General features: G+C 48.3%; 7 protein-coding genes across 8 annotated transcripts; 3 read left to right on the forward strand and 4 right to left on the reverse strand.

Moving 5' to 3' along the window:
• Nucleotides 1-76: 76 nt before the first annotated feature.
• LOC6593997 (40S ribosomal protein S28) lies at nt 77-591 on the reverse strand. Its single transcript, XM_002019013.2, has one exon. The coding sequence runs from the start codon at nt 514-516 to the stop codon at nt 316-318; it is 201 nt and encodes a 66-aa protein (XP_002019049.1). The 5' UTR covers nt 517-591; the 3' UTR covers nt 77-315.
• Nucleotides 535-1780, reverse strand: LOC6593995 (cytoplasmic dynein 2 light intermediate chain 1). Its single transcript, XM_002019011.2, has 2 exons — nt 1572-1780; nt 535-1511 (listed from the first exon to the last, which is right to left on the reverse strand). Exons 1-2 carry the CDS (start codon nt 1773-1775, stop codon nt 606-608), a joined length of 1110 nt encoding a protein of 369 aa, XP_002019047.2. The 5' UTR covers nt 1776-1780; the 3' UTR covers nt 535-605.
• A 206-nt stretch (nt 1781-1986) lies between these two features.
• On the reverse strand, nt 1987-5409 carry LOC6593380 (vacuolar protein sorting-associated protein 54). The gene is made up of 2 exons (XM_002019010.2): nt 4951-5409; nt 1987-4889 (listed from the first exon to the last, which is right to left on the reverse strand). Exons 1-2 carry the CDS (start codon nt 5130-5132, stop codon nt 2264-2266), a joined length of 2808 nt encoding a protein of 935 aa, XP_002019046.1. The 5' UTR covers nt 5133-5409; the 3' UTR covers nt 1987-2263.
• Nucleotides 5410-6066: 657 nt separating this feature from the next.
• On the forward strand, nt 6067-8056 carry LOC113565472 (alpha-(1,3)-fucosyltransferase B-like). Its single transcript, XM_026987585.1, has 4 exons — nt 6067-6406; nt 6494-6900; nt 7157-7334; nt 7396-8056. The coding sequence occupies exons 1-4, from the start codon at nt 6170-6172 to the stop codon at nt 7891-7893; spliced, it is 1320 nt and encodes a 439-aa protein (XP_026843386.1). The 5' UTR covers nt 6067-6169; the 3' UTR covers nt 7894-8056.
• A 527-nt stretch (nt 8057-8583) lies between these two features.
• Nucleotides 8584-10990, forward strand: LOC6593379 (alpha-(1,3)-fucosyltransferase B). Its single transcript, XM_026987539.1, has 4 exons — nt 8584-8981; nt 9071-9477; nt 10125-10302; nt 10364-10990. The coding sequence occupies exons 1-4, from the start codon at nt 8745-8747 to the stop codon at nt 10880-10882; spliced, it is 1341 nt and encodes a 446-aa protein (XP_026843340.1). The 5' UTR covers nt 8584-8744; the 3' UTR covers nt 10883-10990.
• A 1624-nt stretch (nt 10991-12614) lies between these two features.
• Nucleotides 12615-15502, forward strand: LOC6593378 (alpha-(1,3)-fucosyltransferase B). 2 transcript variants are annotated; one of them, XM_026988043.1, is made up of 4 exons: nt 12615-12885; nt 12988-13394; nt 14530-14707; nt 14769-15502. In XM_026988043.1, the coding sequence occupies exons 1-4, from the start codon at nt 12649-12651 to the stop codon at nt 15273-15275; spliced, it is 1329 nt and encodes a 442-aa protein (XP_026843844.1). In that variant the 5' UTR covers nt 12615-12648; the 3' UTR covers nt 15276-15502. The 2 variants fall into 2 exon arrangements, with proteins under 2 accessions (XP_026843844.1, XP_026843845.1); XM_026988044.1 differs by having other exon boundaries at nt 12615-12819.
• Nucleotides 15503-16843: 1341 nt separating this feature from the next.
• LOC6593376 (fat body protein 2) lies at nt 16844-17793 on the reverse strand. Its single transcript, XM_002019006.2, has 2 exons — nt 17405-17793; nt 16844-17346 (listed from the first exon to the last, which is right to left on the reverse strand). Exons 1-2 carry the CDS (start codon nt 17726-17728, stop codon nt 16900-16902), a joined length of 771 nt encoding a protein of 256 aa, XP_002019042.1. The 5' UTR covers nt 17729-17793; the 3' UTR covers nt 16844-16899.
• Between the last annotated feature and the right edge of the window lie 151 nt (nt 17794-17944).

Below are 17944 nucleotides of genomic sequence, written 5' to 3' on the forward strand. Positions count from 1 at the left end.
TTCCACCACAAAACGGTACATTGACAGCGTAAAAGGGAATGGCAAAAAACGCAGCTGTTTGTTGAAAGGGGCTGCCAGTCTGCCATAAAAGGCGGCAAATTTGAACTCAAGAACTTCCGAAATTTAGTTTCGTTCTTTTATTACTTCTGTCACTATTTTATTGTGGAATTTTTGGCCAATTAAAAACGAAATTTTGAAATTAAACAAAGTTTTAGGTGAATTTGCGGATTTCCATTGAAGCGTGTGGTCCTCTCTGCTGAAAGCTCTCTTCAAAATTGTCTTTATGACGCATTTGTAATCTAAGGGACTGCAAATCTATGACTGCCACGAGATATGCTCCAGCTTACTGTCCTCCACATTGACGACATCCCCCAGGTGGACTGGACCCTTAACTTTTTGCAGAAATTGAATGCGTGGATAAGACAGTAGCTGCACGCGGACTTCAGTTTGATAACCACGAGCCCCAATGCGCCCCAAGATCTTGATAACGCGGCCTTTTGTTGGGATGGACTCCATTATAGGCGTATAAGACACCACACGGTACCGAACAAACAATACAGAGAGGAGAGGAGTTACAATGAGATTTAGAGAACGGATTTCTAGATTTAGTTTTGAACACTTTCAAACTTTCCCCTGAGGAGGACATCCCTCATTATGGTCGCAAGTTCTTCGTTCTTCTGGGCCCGCATCTCATCGATGAGGGACTCCTTGAAGCCTGGATCCTTAGCCGGATCCTGGGGCACCTGTTGCAGCTGCTTCTCCAGCTGCAGTTGGGGGACTGCCACCCCAAAGGTGGCTCCGATTCGCTCCACACTCTGTGCTCCCGTGTCGCCGATTCTCGACCAACTGTCGGTGCCAAACCAGACGGACAGAGGCTCATTGTGGTCCGTCACGTGCGACCGAAAGGGATGACTGGGAGAGCCAAAGCCCATGTGACTGATGGTGTCCCGCAGGACCTTCGAGAGCTTCGGAATCTTCTGGGAGTAGAAGAGCAGCGCCCCACCTATGTGATGGGCCATAGAGCGTAGGCAGCGGCAGATGGCCTTCTTTAAAGATGGATCCAGAGCCATGAACACATCGTACTTCCCTCCCACAATCACTACGGGAAAGGGCAGGAGTTCTAGGGTTCCTAGATCCTCCTTATTCTGCTGCCCCACGCGCTCCAGTGTCCGCTGTTCCAGGGTTTCCCTCAGCTCGGGTGTCATTCGTGCCAACAGCTCCTGAGATGTGTCCCTCAGGCCCTTGTAGGCGCACTCCAGATCCGTCCAGAAGCGCTGCGGCTGCGACAGATCCACCATAATGAAGACCGCCAGCTGTTGGAGTCCGTGTGTCCGCATGGGCACCTCCAGCAGCTGATCGGCATTGTCCAGGGAGCCCAGCTCCCACACGTTCATGACCTGGGGCGACCTTCCACTGCCGATCCGACGACCAAAGCTGTACTCCAGGGCCAAAGTAGGACGCGTTGTGTGTTCTTCCCGATCGAAGAACTTGTTGATGGCCGTCGATTTTCCCTAGTAAAAGAATAAGGTATACTTTCCATTGCCCAAGAGGCGTAATCCCCTTTCCCTCACCACACATTTGCTGCCCAGCACCAGCAATGTCCTCTCTTTGGGCATTGAGGTGGCCTCCAGTTGCCGCAGTCGCTGCTGTTCCTCTGCCAATCGACCGGCAATGTCCTGAATGCTGGGCGTGGCATTATCCCCGCCTTCAGTGCTCTTCTCAAACATTCGCAGGATACGTTTGTGCCAACTGAGAAAGATTTGCGGCAAGCGCATTGCACGGGGAAAAAAGTACTAGAAGAAATGCGTTTTGTTTTGACATTTTTTAAAAAATGTTGTCCTGGCGACAAGTGCATTGATCTGGCAACGCCCGAAGGATGGTGCAGTGCCTGTGCGAATGGCAAAAGAACCGTTAAGTTTTCAAGAAGGAACTGGTAGTATTTTAAGTTGAATTTAAACGGAATTATACGCCGTTTCCGTCAATTGATTATTAACTATAGTATTTCTTTAATCATTATCATTCTTTCAACTTTAATCTTAACTATTATAAAAAGTGCAAAATCCTTTCTGCGTTTTTGGGAGGAACATAAAACTAGGACTCAATATACAATTGCAAAACAAAATACATACGTGGATTAACGATAAAAGGAGGCGATAAAACAAGAATAACGTAGAAGAGGGGGATGGTATGGGATCCGATCCGATCCGATCCGATCCGACCCATGGGGATAACAAACAATGAAGATGATGCTTTGTGAAATACTTCAGTAGAGCCAGATCTCCTCGAGGATCCCATTGTCCAGCTGCGTCGCTGGCAGGGCCTTCAGCGTGCGCAATGTCTCCATATAGAAGGTGAGCTCTGAGGTGACGACGCCGTGCTGCGGCCCCCCGTTATTGTTGACGTTAAGCTTGAGGAGCTGCTCTCTCAGGCGATCCTTGAAGTTGCGGTGCATCACGCCGTAGATCTCGTGGATCTGCGCCTCGGGCAGGACCCCCGCAATGGCCTCGTGCAGCTTCACCAGATGCCGCGAGATGTGTCGGAAGGTCTGCGAGGGAATGGGCGGACGGGCCTCCCAGGCCTCCAGCTGCGCGGCCACGCGCTCTGAAACGATGCCGTGGATCTTGCTTTCGATCTCCTTGATGTGACCCTGATAGTCGCGTTCGATGGCCTCGTAGCCACTCATCGAATGGAAGTGCTCCTTGATGCGCGGCAACAGCCACAGGACCAGCTGCAGGGCCCGCGAAACCAACGCCAGATTGGTGCTAGTGATCGTCTTTAGTCCAGCCACACGCATGGCTCCCGCTCCGATGATTAACTGACAGCTGCGGGAGTTGAAGCAGCGCAAGAGATCCACCACGTTCCTCGAATGATAGCTGGCCAGGAACGGCAGACGATGCGCACTGCCCCCGTATTCGTACAGCATTTGGATGAGCATCAGGGAGGCACTGACCAAAGCATACGGCTGCTTGCCCTCCAGCAGCAGCACGGGATTTCCTCCTCCGTTGCTGATGAGCGAACCTTCGGGCTTGGCATAGTCCCCCGAGGACATGCGCTCGATGATGCGCTGGAATTCGTGGGGGATGTCAACCTGTCGCCATCTCTCTTGGTCGAGGAGCAGCGAGAGCTTATGCTTGTGCTCGGAATGGAATCGCTGGGCGTAGCGTGAGGCCTGCACCTTTAGGGCCAGCTGCAGGGGAACGCTGGCCACGCCACAGATGCTCTTCGTGGTCTCGCTGAACTGCTCGACGATGTCCGACAGCTGGGAGAGCTCCTGCTCGCTGGCCGAACTCCGCTCGAGGCTCTGGGGCGAGACGATGTTGGCACAGCGCTCGTGACAGTAGTGGCAGACGTTCTGCAGAAGCAGCTGCAGCTGGGAGCGCAGCTGCTCGTGGTGGCTGGCGCTCAGGAAGGCCTCCGAATCGATCAGATTGACGGTGTCCTGGGCTCCGACGGCAGCATCGGCTGTCTGCTGCATTATCCCCACCACAGCCTTGATCCGCTCCAGAATGGAGGTCAAAGCCTGACTCGAACGCTGCAGCAGGGCGATCCATTCGGGAAGGGTCAGCTCCAAGGCCTGTTCTCCCGCTCCAGTGAGACTGATCTCCTTGTCGCTGTCGCTGCGCGAGAGGACTTCGATGAGCAACTGCTTGATGATGGCCCGAATGGTGGCGATGGCCTCCTGCTGGTAGGACTGTACAAACGAGAAATTCTGCTTGCGCAGCAGACCCATCACAATGGCCACCAACTTGTCCTCCTCCGCGCACACGCTCTCCGTCTCCAGCAGGCCCTCGGGGGTCAGAGGTCTGTTGAGGTCGGAGGCGGCGTACCGCTCGAATTCCGTAGTCAGCATCTTGTCGATGAGCTTCTCCATCTCACTGAGCTGCATGGGGAGATGCTTGAAGCAGTGCACGCCCAGCAGTTCCGCTGACAGTATCTCCTGCGTCGTTCCAATCAGGTCCAGTGCGGCCACATAGTCCTGTGTCCCGAGGAGCAGCTGGAGCATCGGCTGTGTCTTGTGCACCGTGGCCATCAATCGGAGCTTGTCGAGGGTTAAATTGTAGTGCTGCCGCCGCTTCGCATAGCGCAGGACCTTAAAGCTATCCACCACGGAGCTGTTGTGCAGCTGTGCGAGGGCTGAACGGAGCTGCCGCACCTGCTCGGCCGCCTGCTCCATCTCCGCCAGGATGGCGTGCTGCGTGGTCATGGCATGAAAGAAGGCTGCGGACTTCTGGGACACCTGCTGTGCTATCTTCACCTCTACAACGTCCAGATACTGACTCAGTTGCTCCTGTAGCTGCCTTCCCGTCTGCTGGTGCGTCGACGGACTCGACTCCGAGGATTGCATGAGGTCCGGAAAGACCTGCTTGAAGGTGGGGGCATGATGCAGCTGCAGCTGCGACTTAAGGAATATATCCGGCACGGAACTCAAATGCGTGGGACTTCCGATGGATCCTGCTGCTCCTCCTGTTCCATTCTCCAGAGGAATGTCCCGCTGCAGCTGCTGCTGGCGCCGCTCATGCCAGCGATAGCGCTTCCCAATGCTGCCCAAATACACCGCAAAGTCCGCATGGGTGATGTCCGGCAGCCTGGAGGATGCTGGGACATGCATGCGCTCCACAAACTGCTCGCCCCACTTTTTGGTGAACAGATTGCTCTGCTTGCCACGTGAGGGATCGTTGAGGACGGCTGGCAGGTTCTGGGCCGCCGAGTAGACGCCCCACTCGGGCGGCATCTCGCGGGTAAGCTGGTTCACGTGATACTTGGCTACATGGGCATCGTAGTCGCGATCCGAGACGCCGTCCAGCGGCAATGAGGCGCACACTCCGTTGAAGCCATAGCGGCAGACGAAAGAACCGCCTTCCCTCGTGCAATGCCGATTCCGCAGGTGACTAAAATTAATTGATTACTCATCCAATGGATTGATTGTACACTTATCTGATGGATACCCACCTGACGAACTCTGGTATGTTCTTGAAATGCTCTCTTGTGCAGTAGTAGCAGCTCTGCCAGCTGGCTGCAGTTGCTCCGATGCCACCTGTGCAGCTGGCTGTGGAGAGCTTCCTACTTCCTTGCTGCCCTGGCACCGTCCCTGTTCTTGGCTCAGCATCTCCCTGGGTTCTCGTTGTGGCCATAACACATTCTTTGTGCTCCCAAATTCCCCGCCGTATGGTCTGCTGCTTCTGCCTGCTGTGGCTTCCTCCGCCACTCAATCGTTGACGTGTTATGTCAATATTTGCTTTCTGCCTGGTTCGTGCCGTCCATTAAAGCCAAATGTTGCATTTTGGGCCTTGTCCCTTGGCTCCACTCTCATTGGCTGTAAATGGGTGCTGGCTCTGGCATACTTAACGTTAATTTTCAGTAGTTTTATTGCGGCTGCAGTCCCCTTAATTGAGCAATTTGTAAATGGAACAATATTTTGATGACGTACTGCAGTGTTGGAAAGATCATCGAGTGGCAATGACAGATACGTTCAGGCATACACGTTCAATCGTGCATGATAATTCACGATAGGTGGCTTGCGATATTTCAGTACTTTTATTCATTATATATCGGAAATATTCAACATTTCACAGTAAATTTGATCATTAAAAATTATTACTTAATACATCTATTAAAATGAATACATTTATATTTAAAAACAATTTTCATCAGTAATAACTAAAAATTATATACCTAATATCTGGCTAAAACGAATACTATCCGAATAAGTATCGAATTTTTCTATACGAATGAGGAACTACCTTGATGACAGATCGAAGTCGGATCAAAGAAACACACTTGCGGAATTGATCGGACGAAGAAGAGAATAATAATATTAATAATAATTCAATAATAATATATTGAACATCAAAAGATGTTTATTCTGCAAGCTAAAGTCAAAGAAAAGTTACACATTGTAACACTTTTAGTTAGTTTAGTTTAGTGAAATATACAGTGAAAAAATAGTGGAGGTATATTTTTGCTTTCAACATTTTGCTCTTCATGCAATACAAAAGTATTTCCGTGTCTGACGTGTGTAGTACGCCGCTTTCCGACAGAAATACGCTTTCCAGCACTATCAGCTGTTGTGACTGAAATTGCAAAACAACCGCCGCCGTCTTCGAGTTTGCCGGCTTTTCAAATCGTAGGCAAAACAAATCACAGAAAATACATTTGCTGGAACATAGCCATGCGGTTGGCACGCCGTTGGATCATTGGGTCTACGTGCCTGATACTCGTGGGGCTGCTGCATTTTGTCTACTGGGACTTAGTCGAGGTGTTTGACATTGAACAATCGGAATCCTCAGCGCCAATTGAGCTGCTGTGGTGGACGCGGCACATGCCCTGGGTTTACGACGAATTGCGACGATGCGGCGTCTTCGAGTGCCGCGTTACCAACAAGCGAAAGCGATTGGCCTCTGCGCGGGTTAGTCAAGGAATGGTCATAGAATAGAAAATTATCGTCCATCCGGTGGCTGCTGTAAGCAGAGATTGATTATTTTTCACTTTTCAGGCTGTTCTCTTCTATGGAACGTTTCTAGAGACGGGAGACTTTCCCCTGCCACGCAGCCTCCAGCACTCGTGGGCTCTGCTGCACGAGGAGTCGCCAAAGAATGTGGCCTACGCTCCCTTTGATGACTTCCTGCAGCATTTCAACTTCACCTCCACCTTTAGTCGCTACAGTGATCTCCCCCTCACGACCCAGTGGCTGCCCAGTGCCCATGACCTCATCTCGATGGACTACACAATGTCGTTTGACTTCAAGTCGTCGAATCTAAACGTGGCCTCGCCATCGGTTGTGTTCCTGAACAGCGACTGCGATACTATGTCCGGCCGCGAGCACTATATGAAGGAGCTGATGCGGCACATCAATGTGGATTCATTTGGGAGTTGCCTGCACAACAAAGATCTGCCCGCGAGGCAAGTAAATTTTAAAACATTTCGCACCGTTCCCCCCCTTCGTCTCAGTCACATATCGTGTGTCTACAAATATTTAAAGAATTTAGTTTTCTAAACAAATATGGCACAGAATTGCCGCGAACATCTGCAGCTGTAGCTTCAGCAGCAGATCAAATTCAAACGTGGGCACGGATCCAGATTCTACAGACATTTTCTTCAAATCCAATCCGAGTTTCAAGTGTTTAGCAAAAATTAATCGCTTTGTTATTGCTTGCAGCCTGCAAAAGGATTATATGGACAATCTGTATTCGCCGAAGCTGCTGCGCTTTCTCTCAAGATACAAATTCATGATTGCCATCGAGAATGCCGTGTGCGAGGACTACATCACCGAAAAGTTCTGGCGTCCCTTGGTAGTGGGCGTGATTCCCATTTACTTTGGTTCGCCCAGCATTAAAGTGAGTAGAAGGTGAGGTTCCTAAAGATCCTACACTATATCCTCTAGAAAAACCTATCCAGGACTGGCAGCCGCAAAAGAAATCTGCGATATTTGTCAAGGACTTTCCCAATGCCGCCGCCTTGGGAAGGTATCTGATGGACTTGTCCGAGAACAAAACAGAATATGACTCCTTTCGCGGTCACAAACTGAATGGCAGCCATCCGATACAAAACGAAAAGTTACTCCACAATTTGATCACATATCCGTATCACATGGGCGTCCCCACCCCTGAGGGTTCGCTCATCCAAGTGTTCGAGTGTGCCGTCTGCAAATACGCCACGTATCGTGGGCCCATCAGGCGTGCCAATGCGCGCCACTACAACTGCCCTTTGGTGCCGATCTATGCGCCGCTGGAGAGCAAGAAGGAGCCGAACAGTTTGGCTCACTGGCGTTCGGCGATGAAGGTGGGACAGTGTCAGGCCCGCATCTTGAAAACCTTCTTCAGCTCAAATAAGCCCTACAGCGAGGCGGAATTTGCGGCAGAACTTAATCCCAGGATTGCCGAAGATCGATGTTAGACTCGACCAAAGTTTCATTGATTGGACATGCATTGCAGGATATGATATTTTGGCTCCTAAAATGGCACCAAACATATTATCCATCGATACGTAAGGTTTTAGTTTTAAGTTGACCGAATATGTGATAAACCTAACAATAAATGAAGCATCCAAGATGCTGAAGTACCGATAAATCTGTATACCTATTCAGATTGTAGTGTCAAGATCTTAAGCAGAAGCAGCCAGAGTTTATGCTTGTGCTCGTAATAGAATCGCTAGGCGTATCGTGAGGCCCTTGTAATTCTATCTTGTGCAGTAGTAGCATCTCTGCCAGCTGGTTGCAGTTGCTCCGGTTCCAGCTGTGCAGCTGCTTTCTACTTCCTTGCTGCCCTGACTCCGCCCCTGTTCCTGGCTCAGCCTCGTGCATAGCACATGCTTTGTGCTGTTGCTGTCTGCTGTGGTTTTCCCCGCCACTCTATCGTTGACGTGTTATGCCAGTTTCACGCCGTTTTGACTGAAACCAAATATTTTTACTGTCCAAATAAATACCCAATGGTTAGTTCTATCCGAATAGTTGAGCGAGCTAGAACTACGTGAAACTAGCTTTGAATGAAACAAATTTGCGGAACTGATCGAACCGAGAAGACATTGAAATTTGGGAAGCACAAAGTCTAAGAATATATAAAACATACGTGGACTTTCTTCCTTAATAATTATATTGTGAATATAAAAAGATATACATTTTTCTAGCAAAAGAAAAAGTAAAAAAATCGTAAAAAAAGCCGCCTCCGCCATCGAATTCGCCGGCTTTTTAAATCGTAGGCAAAACAAATCATAGAAATTAAAGAAAATTTCTTTGCCGAAGCTTAGCCATGTTGTTGGAACGCCGTTGGATTATTGGGTTCACGTGCCTGATACTCGTGGGGCTGCTGCATTTCGTCTGCTTCGATTTAATCATGCTGTATGACGTTCAAAAATCAACTACCGCGGCGCCCATAGAGCTGCTGTGGTGGTCGCACCACTTCTCCTTTGTGTACGACGAGGTGCGTCAATGCGGCGCCTTCGAGTGTCGCGTTACAAACAAACGACAGCGATTGGCCTCTGCGCGGGTTAGTCAAAGAATGTGCACAGAAAATTATCGCCTATCCGGTGGCTGCTCTGATAAGCAGGGAGAGACTCATTATTTTCCATTTTTCAGGCTGTTCTCTTCTATGGAACGGCTCTAAAGAAGGGAGACTTTCCCCTACCACGCAGCCCCCAGCACTTGTGGGCTCTGTTACACGGGGAGTCGCCCAGGATTGTGATCTACGCTCCTTTTGATGACTTCCTGCAGCATTTCAATTTCACCTCCACCTTTAGTCGCTACAGTGATCTCCCCCTCACGACCCAGTGGCTGCCCAGTGCCCATGACCTCATCTCGATGGACTACACAATGTCGTTCGACTTCAAGTCGTCGAATCTAAACGTGGCCTCGCCATCGGTTGTGTTCCTGAGCAGCGACTGCGATACCATGTCCGGCCGCGAGCACTATATGAAGGAGCTGATGCGGCACATCAATGTGGATTCATTTGGGAGTTGCCTGCACAACAAAGATCTGCCCGCGAGGCAAGTAAATTTGAAAACATTTCACACCGTTCCCACAATCGTCTCAGTCACATATCGTGTGTCTACAAATATTTAAAGAATTTAGTTTTCTAAACAAATATGGCACAGAATTGCCGCGAACATCTGCAGCTGTAGCTTCAGCAGCCGCTGCTGCCAAGGATCAGTCTTCAGTGCAGTTGAAATTTCATCTTCTTTTTATAGCAGGTGCAGGTGTATTTGTTGTATATTTAGTAGGTGTGAAAACAGGTGTGTCGTTAAGTATTTTTCCCCTTCCTACCACCATCCACCATTTTTTAACCGGGAGTTTATTATTTTAGAAACAAAAAACATTATAAATAGTAGAGCAGAAAGAGCTACAAAATGAACGAAATCAACGAAGACAGTTGCAACTGGGACAAGCGCCGGTACATAATTGACACTCTCGGAGAAAATTGTAGACAACGCACTCATCGGCTTCGTTTCTTCATCTCGTATTCGAGTACCAGCTAGATATAGATTTTTCGCTCATCCGAAAGTGCTGATTGTTGCATTGTAATGCGATCAAATTCAAACATGGGCACGGATCCAGATTCGACAGACATTTTCTTCAAATCCAATCCGAGTTTCAAATGTTTAGCAAAAATTAATCGCTTTGTTATTGCTTGCAGCCTGCAAAAGGATTATATGGACAATCTGTATTCGCCGAAGCTGCTGCGCTTTCTCTCAAGATACAAATTCATGATTGCCATCGAGAATGCCGTGTGCGAGGACTACATCACCGAAAAGTTCTGGCGTCCCTTGGTAGTGGGCGTGATTCCCATTTACTTTGGTTCGCCCAGCATTAAAGTGAGTAGAAGGTGAGGTTCCTAAAGATCCTACACTATATCCTCTAGAAAAACCTATCCAGGACTGGCAGCCGCAAAAGAAATCTGCGATATTTGTCAACGACTTTCCCAATGCCGCCGCCTTGGGAAGGTATCTGATGGAGTTGTCCGAAAACAAAACAGAATATGACTCCTTTCGCGGTCACAAACTGAATCGCAGCCATCCGATACAAAACGAAAAGTTACTCCACAATTTGATGACTTATCGGTATCACACGGGTGACCTCACGCTTCAGGGTTCGCTCTTCCAGAGGTTCGAGTGTGCCGTCTGCAAAAACGCGACGTATCGCGGGCCCATCAGGCGTGCCAATGCGCGCCACAACAACTGCCCTTTGGTGCCGATCTATGCGCCGCTGGAGAGCAAGAAGGAGCCGCACAGTTTGGTCCGCTGGCGTTCGGCGATGGAGGTGGGACAGTGCCAGGCCCGCATCTTGGACACCTTCTTTCGCTCGAATAAGCCCTACAACGAGGCGGACTTTGAGGCAGAACTCAATCGCAGGATGGACGACAATCGATGTTCGACTGACGCAAAATTACATTGATCGGATGTGGCGTACAAAATGACACTAGACATGAGTGAGATATTTGCTCGAGAATTGTTTCGAACTTGTAATGTTTTGGTTAAATATAGAAAATTCTTGAAAGCCTTAGATTGAAGCATTAAAGACATACTCAAGGTTCAATTTCTATGGCAATGATGGATAATATAACACAGCCCCACAAAAAAAAGTGTCGTGCGCGGCTGACCAGAGTCAGATTGGCTCCATTACGTCAGGTTTTGTTTTCTAGCCTGAAAAAACCTATATTGTCGAACATCAATTTTAAAAATTGATCAGATTTGCTTGAAACTCTTCAATAATTAAGAATTTGGTATCGGAATGGAATCGCTGGTCGTATAGCTAGTGCAGTAGTAGCAGCTCGGCCAGCTGGCTGCAGTTGCTCCGATTCCATCTGTGCGGCTGGCTGTGGAGAGCTTCCTACTTCCTTGCTGACCCGGCACCGTCCCTGTTCCTGGCTCAGCGTGTTATGTCAGTATTTGCTTTCTGCCTGATTCGGGTCGTCCATTAAATCCAAATGTTTTGGGCCGTCCCTTGGCTTCACTATCATTGGCTGTAAATGGTGTTTAAGCTACTATGCTAACCTATAGTACCGTGGGATTATTTGGCCGCCCGGCTATGTGAACGTGGAATAGTAGATGTTGAAGGACTTGTAATAGAAAGAATTTGCAAATATCATTATACTGTCTTAGAGATGCGAAGTTGTGCCTTGTTGTGTTGTAATTGCTACAATGAAAAATAATATGCGAGATGCTATCGATACAATGGCTCTCAGTTTAGTTTTTTTAGGAACTATGGTTTTAACGAGTTTCCGGGGAAAAGCGAGCAGTTCTCTCTCCCATTCTGCTTTTCTGTGTATTTCAGATATAGCGCCTTTAAGGTGAGCCTATGGGCTTTTTTTTTTGCTGCTGCGTCGACTGAAGTGTTTTGAGGGACCGGGTATGTAGTGTACCTCTAGCGTTCATAGATGTTGGTTTTCTCTCCATCAGGAGCGCGGCACGAGGAAAGTTATTCGAAATATCAAGGTCTAATGGTTAACTTGAAATATATTAACTTGAGTTGAACAACTATTGCTGCAGTTACCTTAATTGAGCAATTTGTAAATGGAACAATATTTTGATAAAGTACTGCAGTGTTGGAAAGATCATCGACAGCTACGTCCAGGCGTACACGTTCAATCGTGAATGATGGAGTATGATGAATGCTGGGGTTAATATATTTTGGTGGCCTGCGATATTTCAGTACTTTTTAATCATTGTATATCAGAAATTAAGACAATTGCTTAGTAATATCTTAATGTTCTATATACAATATTTGATTGAAATGAATAAGTATCAAATGGTTCTATTCGAATAATTCTGCAAACTAGAACTACGGTGAACTAGCTCTGAATGGAACTAGAGATCGAAGTCGGATCAAAGAAACAGATTTGCGGAGTTGATCGGACCGAGAAGACATTGAAATTTGCGAAGAATAAAATCTAAGAATATATAAAACGTACGTGGACTTAAAATAGTAATATATATAGTGCAAAAATAGTTGTGGAATACATTTTCTGTTAACATTTAGCTCTTCATCAAGACAGCCACGCAATACAAAAGATTTCCGTGTGGTACGTGTGTAATACGCCGCTTTCCGACAGACAGACGCTTTACAGCACTGTCAGCTGTTGTGGCTGAAATCGCAAACAAACCGCCGGTTTGAAAGAAAACCATAGCAATAAAAGAACATTTCTTTGCTGAAACGTGGCCATGCGGTTCGCACACCGTTGGATCATTGGGATCACGTGCCTGATACTCGTGTGGCTGCTGCACTTCGTCTGCTGGGACTTAGTCGAGCTGTTTGACGTTCAAAAATCAACTACCGCGGCGCCCATAGAGCTGCTGTGGTGGTCGCACCGCTTCTCCTTTGTGTACGACGAGGTGCGTCAATGCGGCGCCTTCGAGTGTCGCGTTTCAAACAAACGACAGCGATTGGCCTCTGCGCGGGTTAGTCAAAGAATGTTCATGGAGAATTATCGCCCATCCGGTGGCTGCTGTGATAAGCGAAGAGAGAATGAGTAATGAAATAATGAATTTCTAATTTTTCAGGCTGTTCTCTTCTATGGAACGGCTCTAAAGACGGGGGACTTTCCCCTGCCACGCAGCCCCCAGCACTTGTGGGCTCTGCTGCACGAGGAGTCGCCCAGGAATGTGATCTACGCTCCCTTTGATGACTTCCTGCAGCATTTCAATTTCACCTCCACCTTTAGTCGCTACAGTGATCAACCCATCACGACCCAGTGGCTGCCCAGTGCCCATGACCTCATATCGATGGACTACACAATGTCGTTCGATTTCAAGTCCTCGAATCTGAACGGGCCTTCGCCATCGGTGGTGTTCCTGAACAGCGACTGCGACACCATGTCCGGCCGCGAAGACTATATGAAGGAGCTGATGCGGCACATCAATGTGGATTCGTTTGGGAGTTGCCTGCGCAACAAAGATCTGCCTGCGAGGCAAGTAAATTTGAAAACAAAGGAGGCCTGTTTTTATTCGATTAATAAACATCTCACGCCATTCCCCACAACCGTCTCATACACATATCGGGTGTCTGAAATATTTAAAGAATTTATTTTTCTAAACAAATATGCCACCTCGTAAGCGCCCCAACAAGAAGTCTCCTGCTACTGCCCCAAAGAAGAATGTCACTTCGAAGGCGGCTAAGGCGGTGGCCCAGATCTGCTGCCGTGAGTGCTTGAATGCGAAGCTCAACGAATTGCCGGGAACGTCTGCATCTGCAGCTGCAGCAAACGCTGCTACAGCTGACGCCAAGGAGCAGTCTTCGTCTACGGTTGCCATATGCCAAACGGAAAATAATGTGGATGCAGTTGAAGCTTCATCTTTGCCCTCTAGCATGCCGGTGCATCAGGAGGCAGAGTGTTTAAAAATTGTAACCACTGCCACAGTGCACTCTGAACCTGAAATCCAGACACCCATCATAGCTCGTGCGACAAACGGAATGAGCGGATGCATTGCCAAGTCGGAAACTTCAGACAAACACGAGATTCGGACAGCCACTGAATTAATCGAATCAAAAGAACTTCCGGGCACATCTGCATCTGTAGTCTCCGCTGACGCCAAGGAGCAGTCTTCGTCTTCGGTTCCCATATGCCAAACGGAAAATAATGTGGATGCACTTGAAGCTTCATCTTCGCCCTCTGGCGTCCAGAAACCCATGATAGTTCGTGCTATAAGCGTAATGAGCGGATGGTTTGCCAAGTCAGAAACTTCAGTCAAATCACAGATACGGACATCCCCTGAATTGATGGAGTCCATGGAATCCAACATCTCGCTTGGTCTGCCTGATATGTCTGAAGATGGGCAGCGTCCGCCCAAGCGTCGTCGCGTTGAGCCAAAACACGAGTGTGATAGCAAGAATTGCATGAAATGCCTGGAAAATAAGAAAAAGAACGAAATTTTAAAGGATTGCTTTGAGCCCCCGAAGTCGGAGGGGGCCGAAGACAGCGATGTCGAATCAATTTAATGTTCATATCAAACAAACACAAAACCCATCAAACACACATTTTTTTCAAAATTAATTCGTTTTTTAAATGTTTCACCTAAAATGAATTACTTCGTTATTGTTTGCAGCCTGCAAAATGATTATTTGAACAATCTCTATTCGCCGAAGCTGCTGCGCTTTCTATCAAGATACAAATTCATGATTGCCATCGAGAATGCCGTGTGCGAGGACTACATCACCGAAAAGTTCTGGCGTCCCTTGGTGGTGGGCGTGATTCCCATTTACTTTGGTTCGCCCAGCATTAGAGTGAGTAGAAGGAGAGGTTCCCAAAAATCCTACACTATATATTCTAGAAAAATCTCTTCAGGACTGGCAGCCGCAAAAAAAATCTGCGATATATGTCAGCGACTTTCCCAATGCCGCCGCCTTGGGCAGGTATATAATGGAATTGTCCGAGAACAAAACAGAATATGACTCCTTTCGCGGTCACAAACTGAATCGCAGCCATCCGATACAAAACGAAAAGTTACTACACCATTTGATCACTTATCCGCATCAGACGAGAGAGTATGACTTCTTCGAGACGTTCGAGTGTGCCGTCTGCAAATACGCGACGCATAGTGGGCCCATCAAGCGTGCCAATGCGCGCCACTACAACTGCCCTTTGGTGCCGATCTATGCGCCGCTGGAGAGCAAGAAGGAGCCGGAAAGAGCGACCGACTGGCGTTCGGCGATGGAGGTGGGACAGTGCCAGGCCCGCATCTTGGACACCTTCTTTCGCTCGAATAAGCCCTACAACGAGGCGGACTTTGAGGCAGAACTCAATCGCAGGATGGACGACAATCGATGTTCGATTGACCCAAAATTACATTGATCGGATGTGGATGACACTGAACAGGAGTGAGATATTTGCTCGATAATTGTTTCAAACTTGTAATGTTTCGGTTAAATATAGAAAGTTCTCGAAAGCCTTAGATTGAAGCGTTAAAGACATGCTCAAGGTTCATTATAGAGATGGCTACGTAAGGCTTTAGCTTTAAGATGATCCAATATGTGATAAACCTAACAATAAATGAAGCATTCAAGATGCTGATGTATCTATTTCTATCTCTACTTTGATTGTAGTGTCAAAATCGTAAACATGTGATGTTAGAATAATAATGTTGTTAATTCATTGGTTTCTTATTATTCCAAAGTAACGTTAATTCCTCATCGGAGGGCGTAGCAAAGACATTTGGCTCCCCTTCTTGTTGGAGGACATTCCCGGTCTGCTGGCAGACCTTTGTGGCATCTTCCTCGCTCTGCTGGCAGACCTTTGTGGCATCTTCCTCGCTCTGCTGCTCTTGATCATCCTCTGTATTGGTACTTTTATCATGCTTTTGCTGTTGAAGAGCTGCCTCCTGCTGCTGCTTCTGTTGGTGAAGAGATGCCTCTTCTGCCTCCTTTTGCTGTTGAAGAACTGGCTCCTCTTTCTCCCTCTCCTTCAACAGAAGGCGACTGCACAACAAACAATAGCCGGTCTTCTCTTGTTTTGCGGTTCCTGCGTACTGGGGATTTTGTGTCCGGCCCAGACGTTGCAGCTCCCTGATGATCACCGTCTTGTACGAGGGCGGCTCAGAGCTATTGCTGTAGGAAGCGATCACCAATTTGGAGTCCGAGAACGGACCATGTAGCTCGTACATATGCGGCTCGAAGGGAGCCTTTCCGTTGACCTTGCGCACCTTCCGGGCCTCGGTGTTACGCTTGCATGCGGGCCGTGGACGTTTGCCACACTTGCGCTTGACTTTTCTTGCTGGGGTCTTGCGGGCCTTCACGGACTTCGACTTGCTGGTCAGGGGGTCACGTCGCTTGTACGGCAAGCTAAGTTTATGCCTTCTGGCGTATTTGGGACTGGGTTTCCAGCCCATGTCTTCCACCTGCTTGAGGATGATCGCCTTAATGGGATGCGTACCATTCTCAGCTTCAGACAGCTGAACATTCTTCTCGCAGACATCGTGGGACTTCTTAGCGCCCGGTTGCGACTTGCCGGCTGGGCGGGGACGTTTCCTAATGGTCTTGCGGGGTCCCCGAGGTTTTGAGCTGCATTTTGGCTTACGAATTGGGCGCCGCACTGCAACGAGGTTGAGTGTGTAATACGGCCAAGTACAACGTGGAAGAAGACGTCCGCCGAGAACCTTGCATGTAACTTCCACTTCATGGCCATCAATTTGCCAAAAGTGTTCGCTTCCATCCACCCTGCTGTTCTCTAGGACCTTCTTGCCACAGGAAGTGCACTGCTGGGCTGATGCCATCGTCAAATTTTGGTAAAAGTTTTGTAATTCGTGTGTTTTTACGACGAGGTATGACGAAATATTGGGAAACAGACGTTTTTAGTTAGAAATGATATGGAAATGCTTGCTTTGATTTGGAAAAGCATGAAGTTTTGAAATGGTTTAGCTTAAATCAGGTGTTTCTTCAAAGTTTATTTTTCCGCTCTCAAACACAGCACAGCTCGTGTCCTACATCTGCCAGTGCATCGTGGGCATCACTTCCTTGAGTTGTCCCATATTGACTATCCACATGCTGCCGTTCTTTATCATCTCCATAGCCTTGATCATCTGAACGGCCGCCTCCTCTGGCATTTGGCGCTTGGCGCTCTCGATAGCCTCCACCATCGATTCGGAGTGGTGCCAGGTGACATTATCGCGCAGATTGGCCATCATCTCGGTGTTGGTGAGACCCGGACACATGGCCATGAACATGACACCAGTCTTCTGGTAGATAATCTTGTCGCCCATCGAGCGGGTGAACCCAAGGACGCCATGCTTGGCAGCCGCGTACACGGCAAAGGTAGGGGCAGGCTCCAGTCCATAGACAGAGGAGAGATTGATCACCATGCCGCCCATGCCCATCTGGGTCTTGTCCATATACGGCATAGCCATCATAGTCATCATAATCATGCCGGTCTACAGAAGGGAATTGAGATTAGAAGGGGATTCATTCGAATGCACTTTCTTTCCTTACCAGATTCATGCCCATTGTCGTCTCCACATCCTTGTCGAGCAACACATCCTCGCCATTGATCAGGACATCGATGTGTCCCATCATCTGGCCCATTTTCAGCATCGCCTGCTCAATGGACACCTTGTCCATGAGATTCATCTGCATGAAGACTACCTTCACGGCGGGATTCTCCGCCTGCAGCTTCTTCATCATCTCCACATTCTCCAGGCGATGCATGATGCCGATCATCTTGATCTTCTTCTGCATCAGCTGCATCACCATCTGCCACCCAATGCCCGTGAAGCTGCCAGCATAGACCACATTTTTGCCCGTCCAGTCGAACATTTTGAATTGGAATTTGGTTTTTAGAGTATTACGGAGGAGTAGAATGGGAGGATTCGGACCGAGTGTTGTGTCTGACTGGACAGCAGATCTGGTGGCACGTCTTATATACCTAATGGGCCTCCAGATGTCCAGAGTGCGTCTGTGCAGAGAGATTACTTTGTTTGTTTTTCGAAATGCAATCTATCTACGGATGGCCGATGGGGGGGTCAGCGGTGT

This window comes from Drosophila persimilis, unplaced genomic scaffold (assembly GCF_003286085.1).
Source record: "Drosophila persimilis strain 14011-0111.01,24,50 unplaced genomic scaffold, DperRS2 tig00000124-arrow-pilon, whole genome shotgun sequence".
Lineage (NCBI taxonomy): Eukaryota > Metazoa > Arthropoda > Insecta > Diptera > Drosophilidae > Drosophila > Drosophila persimilis.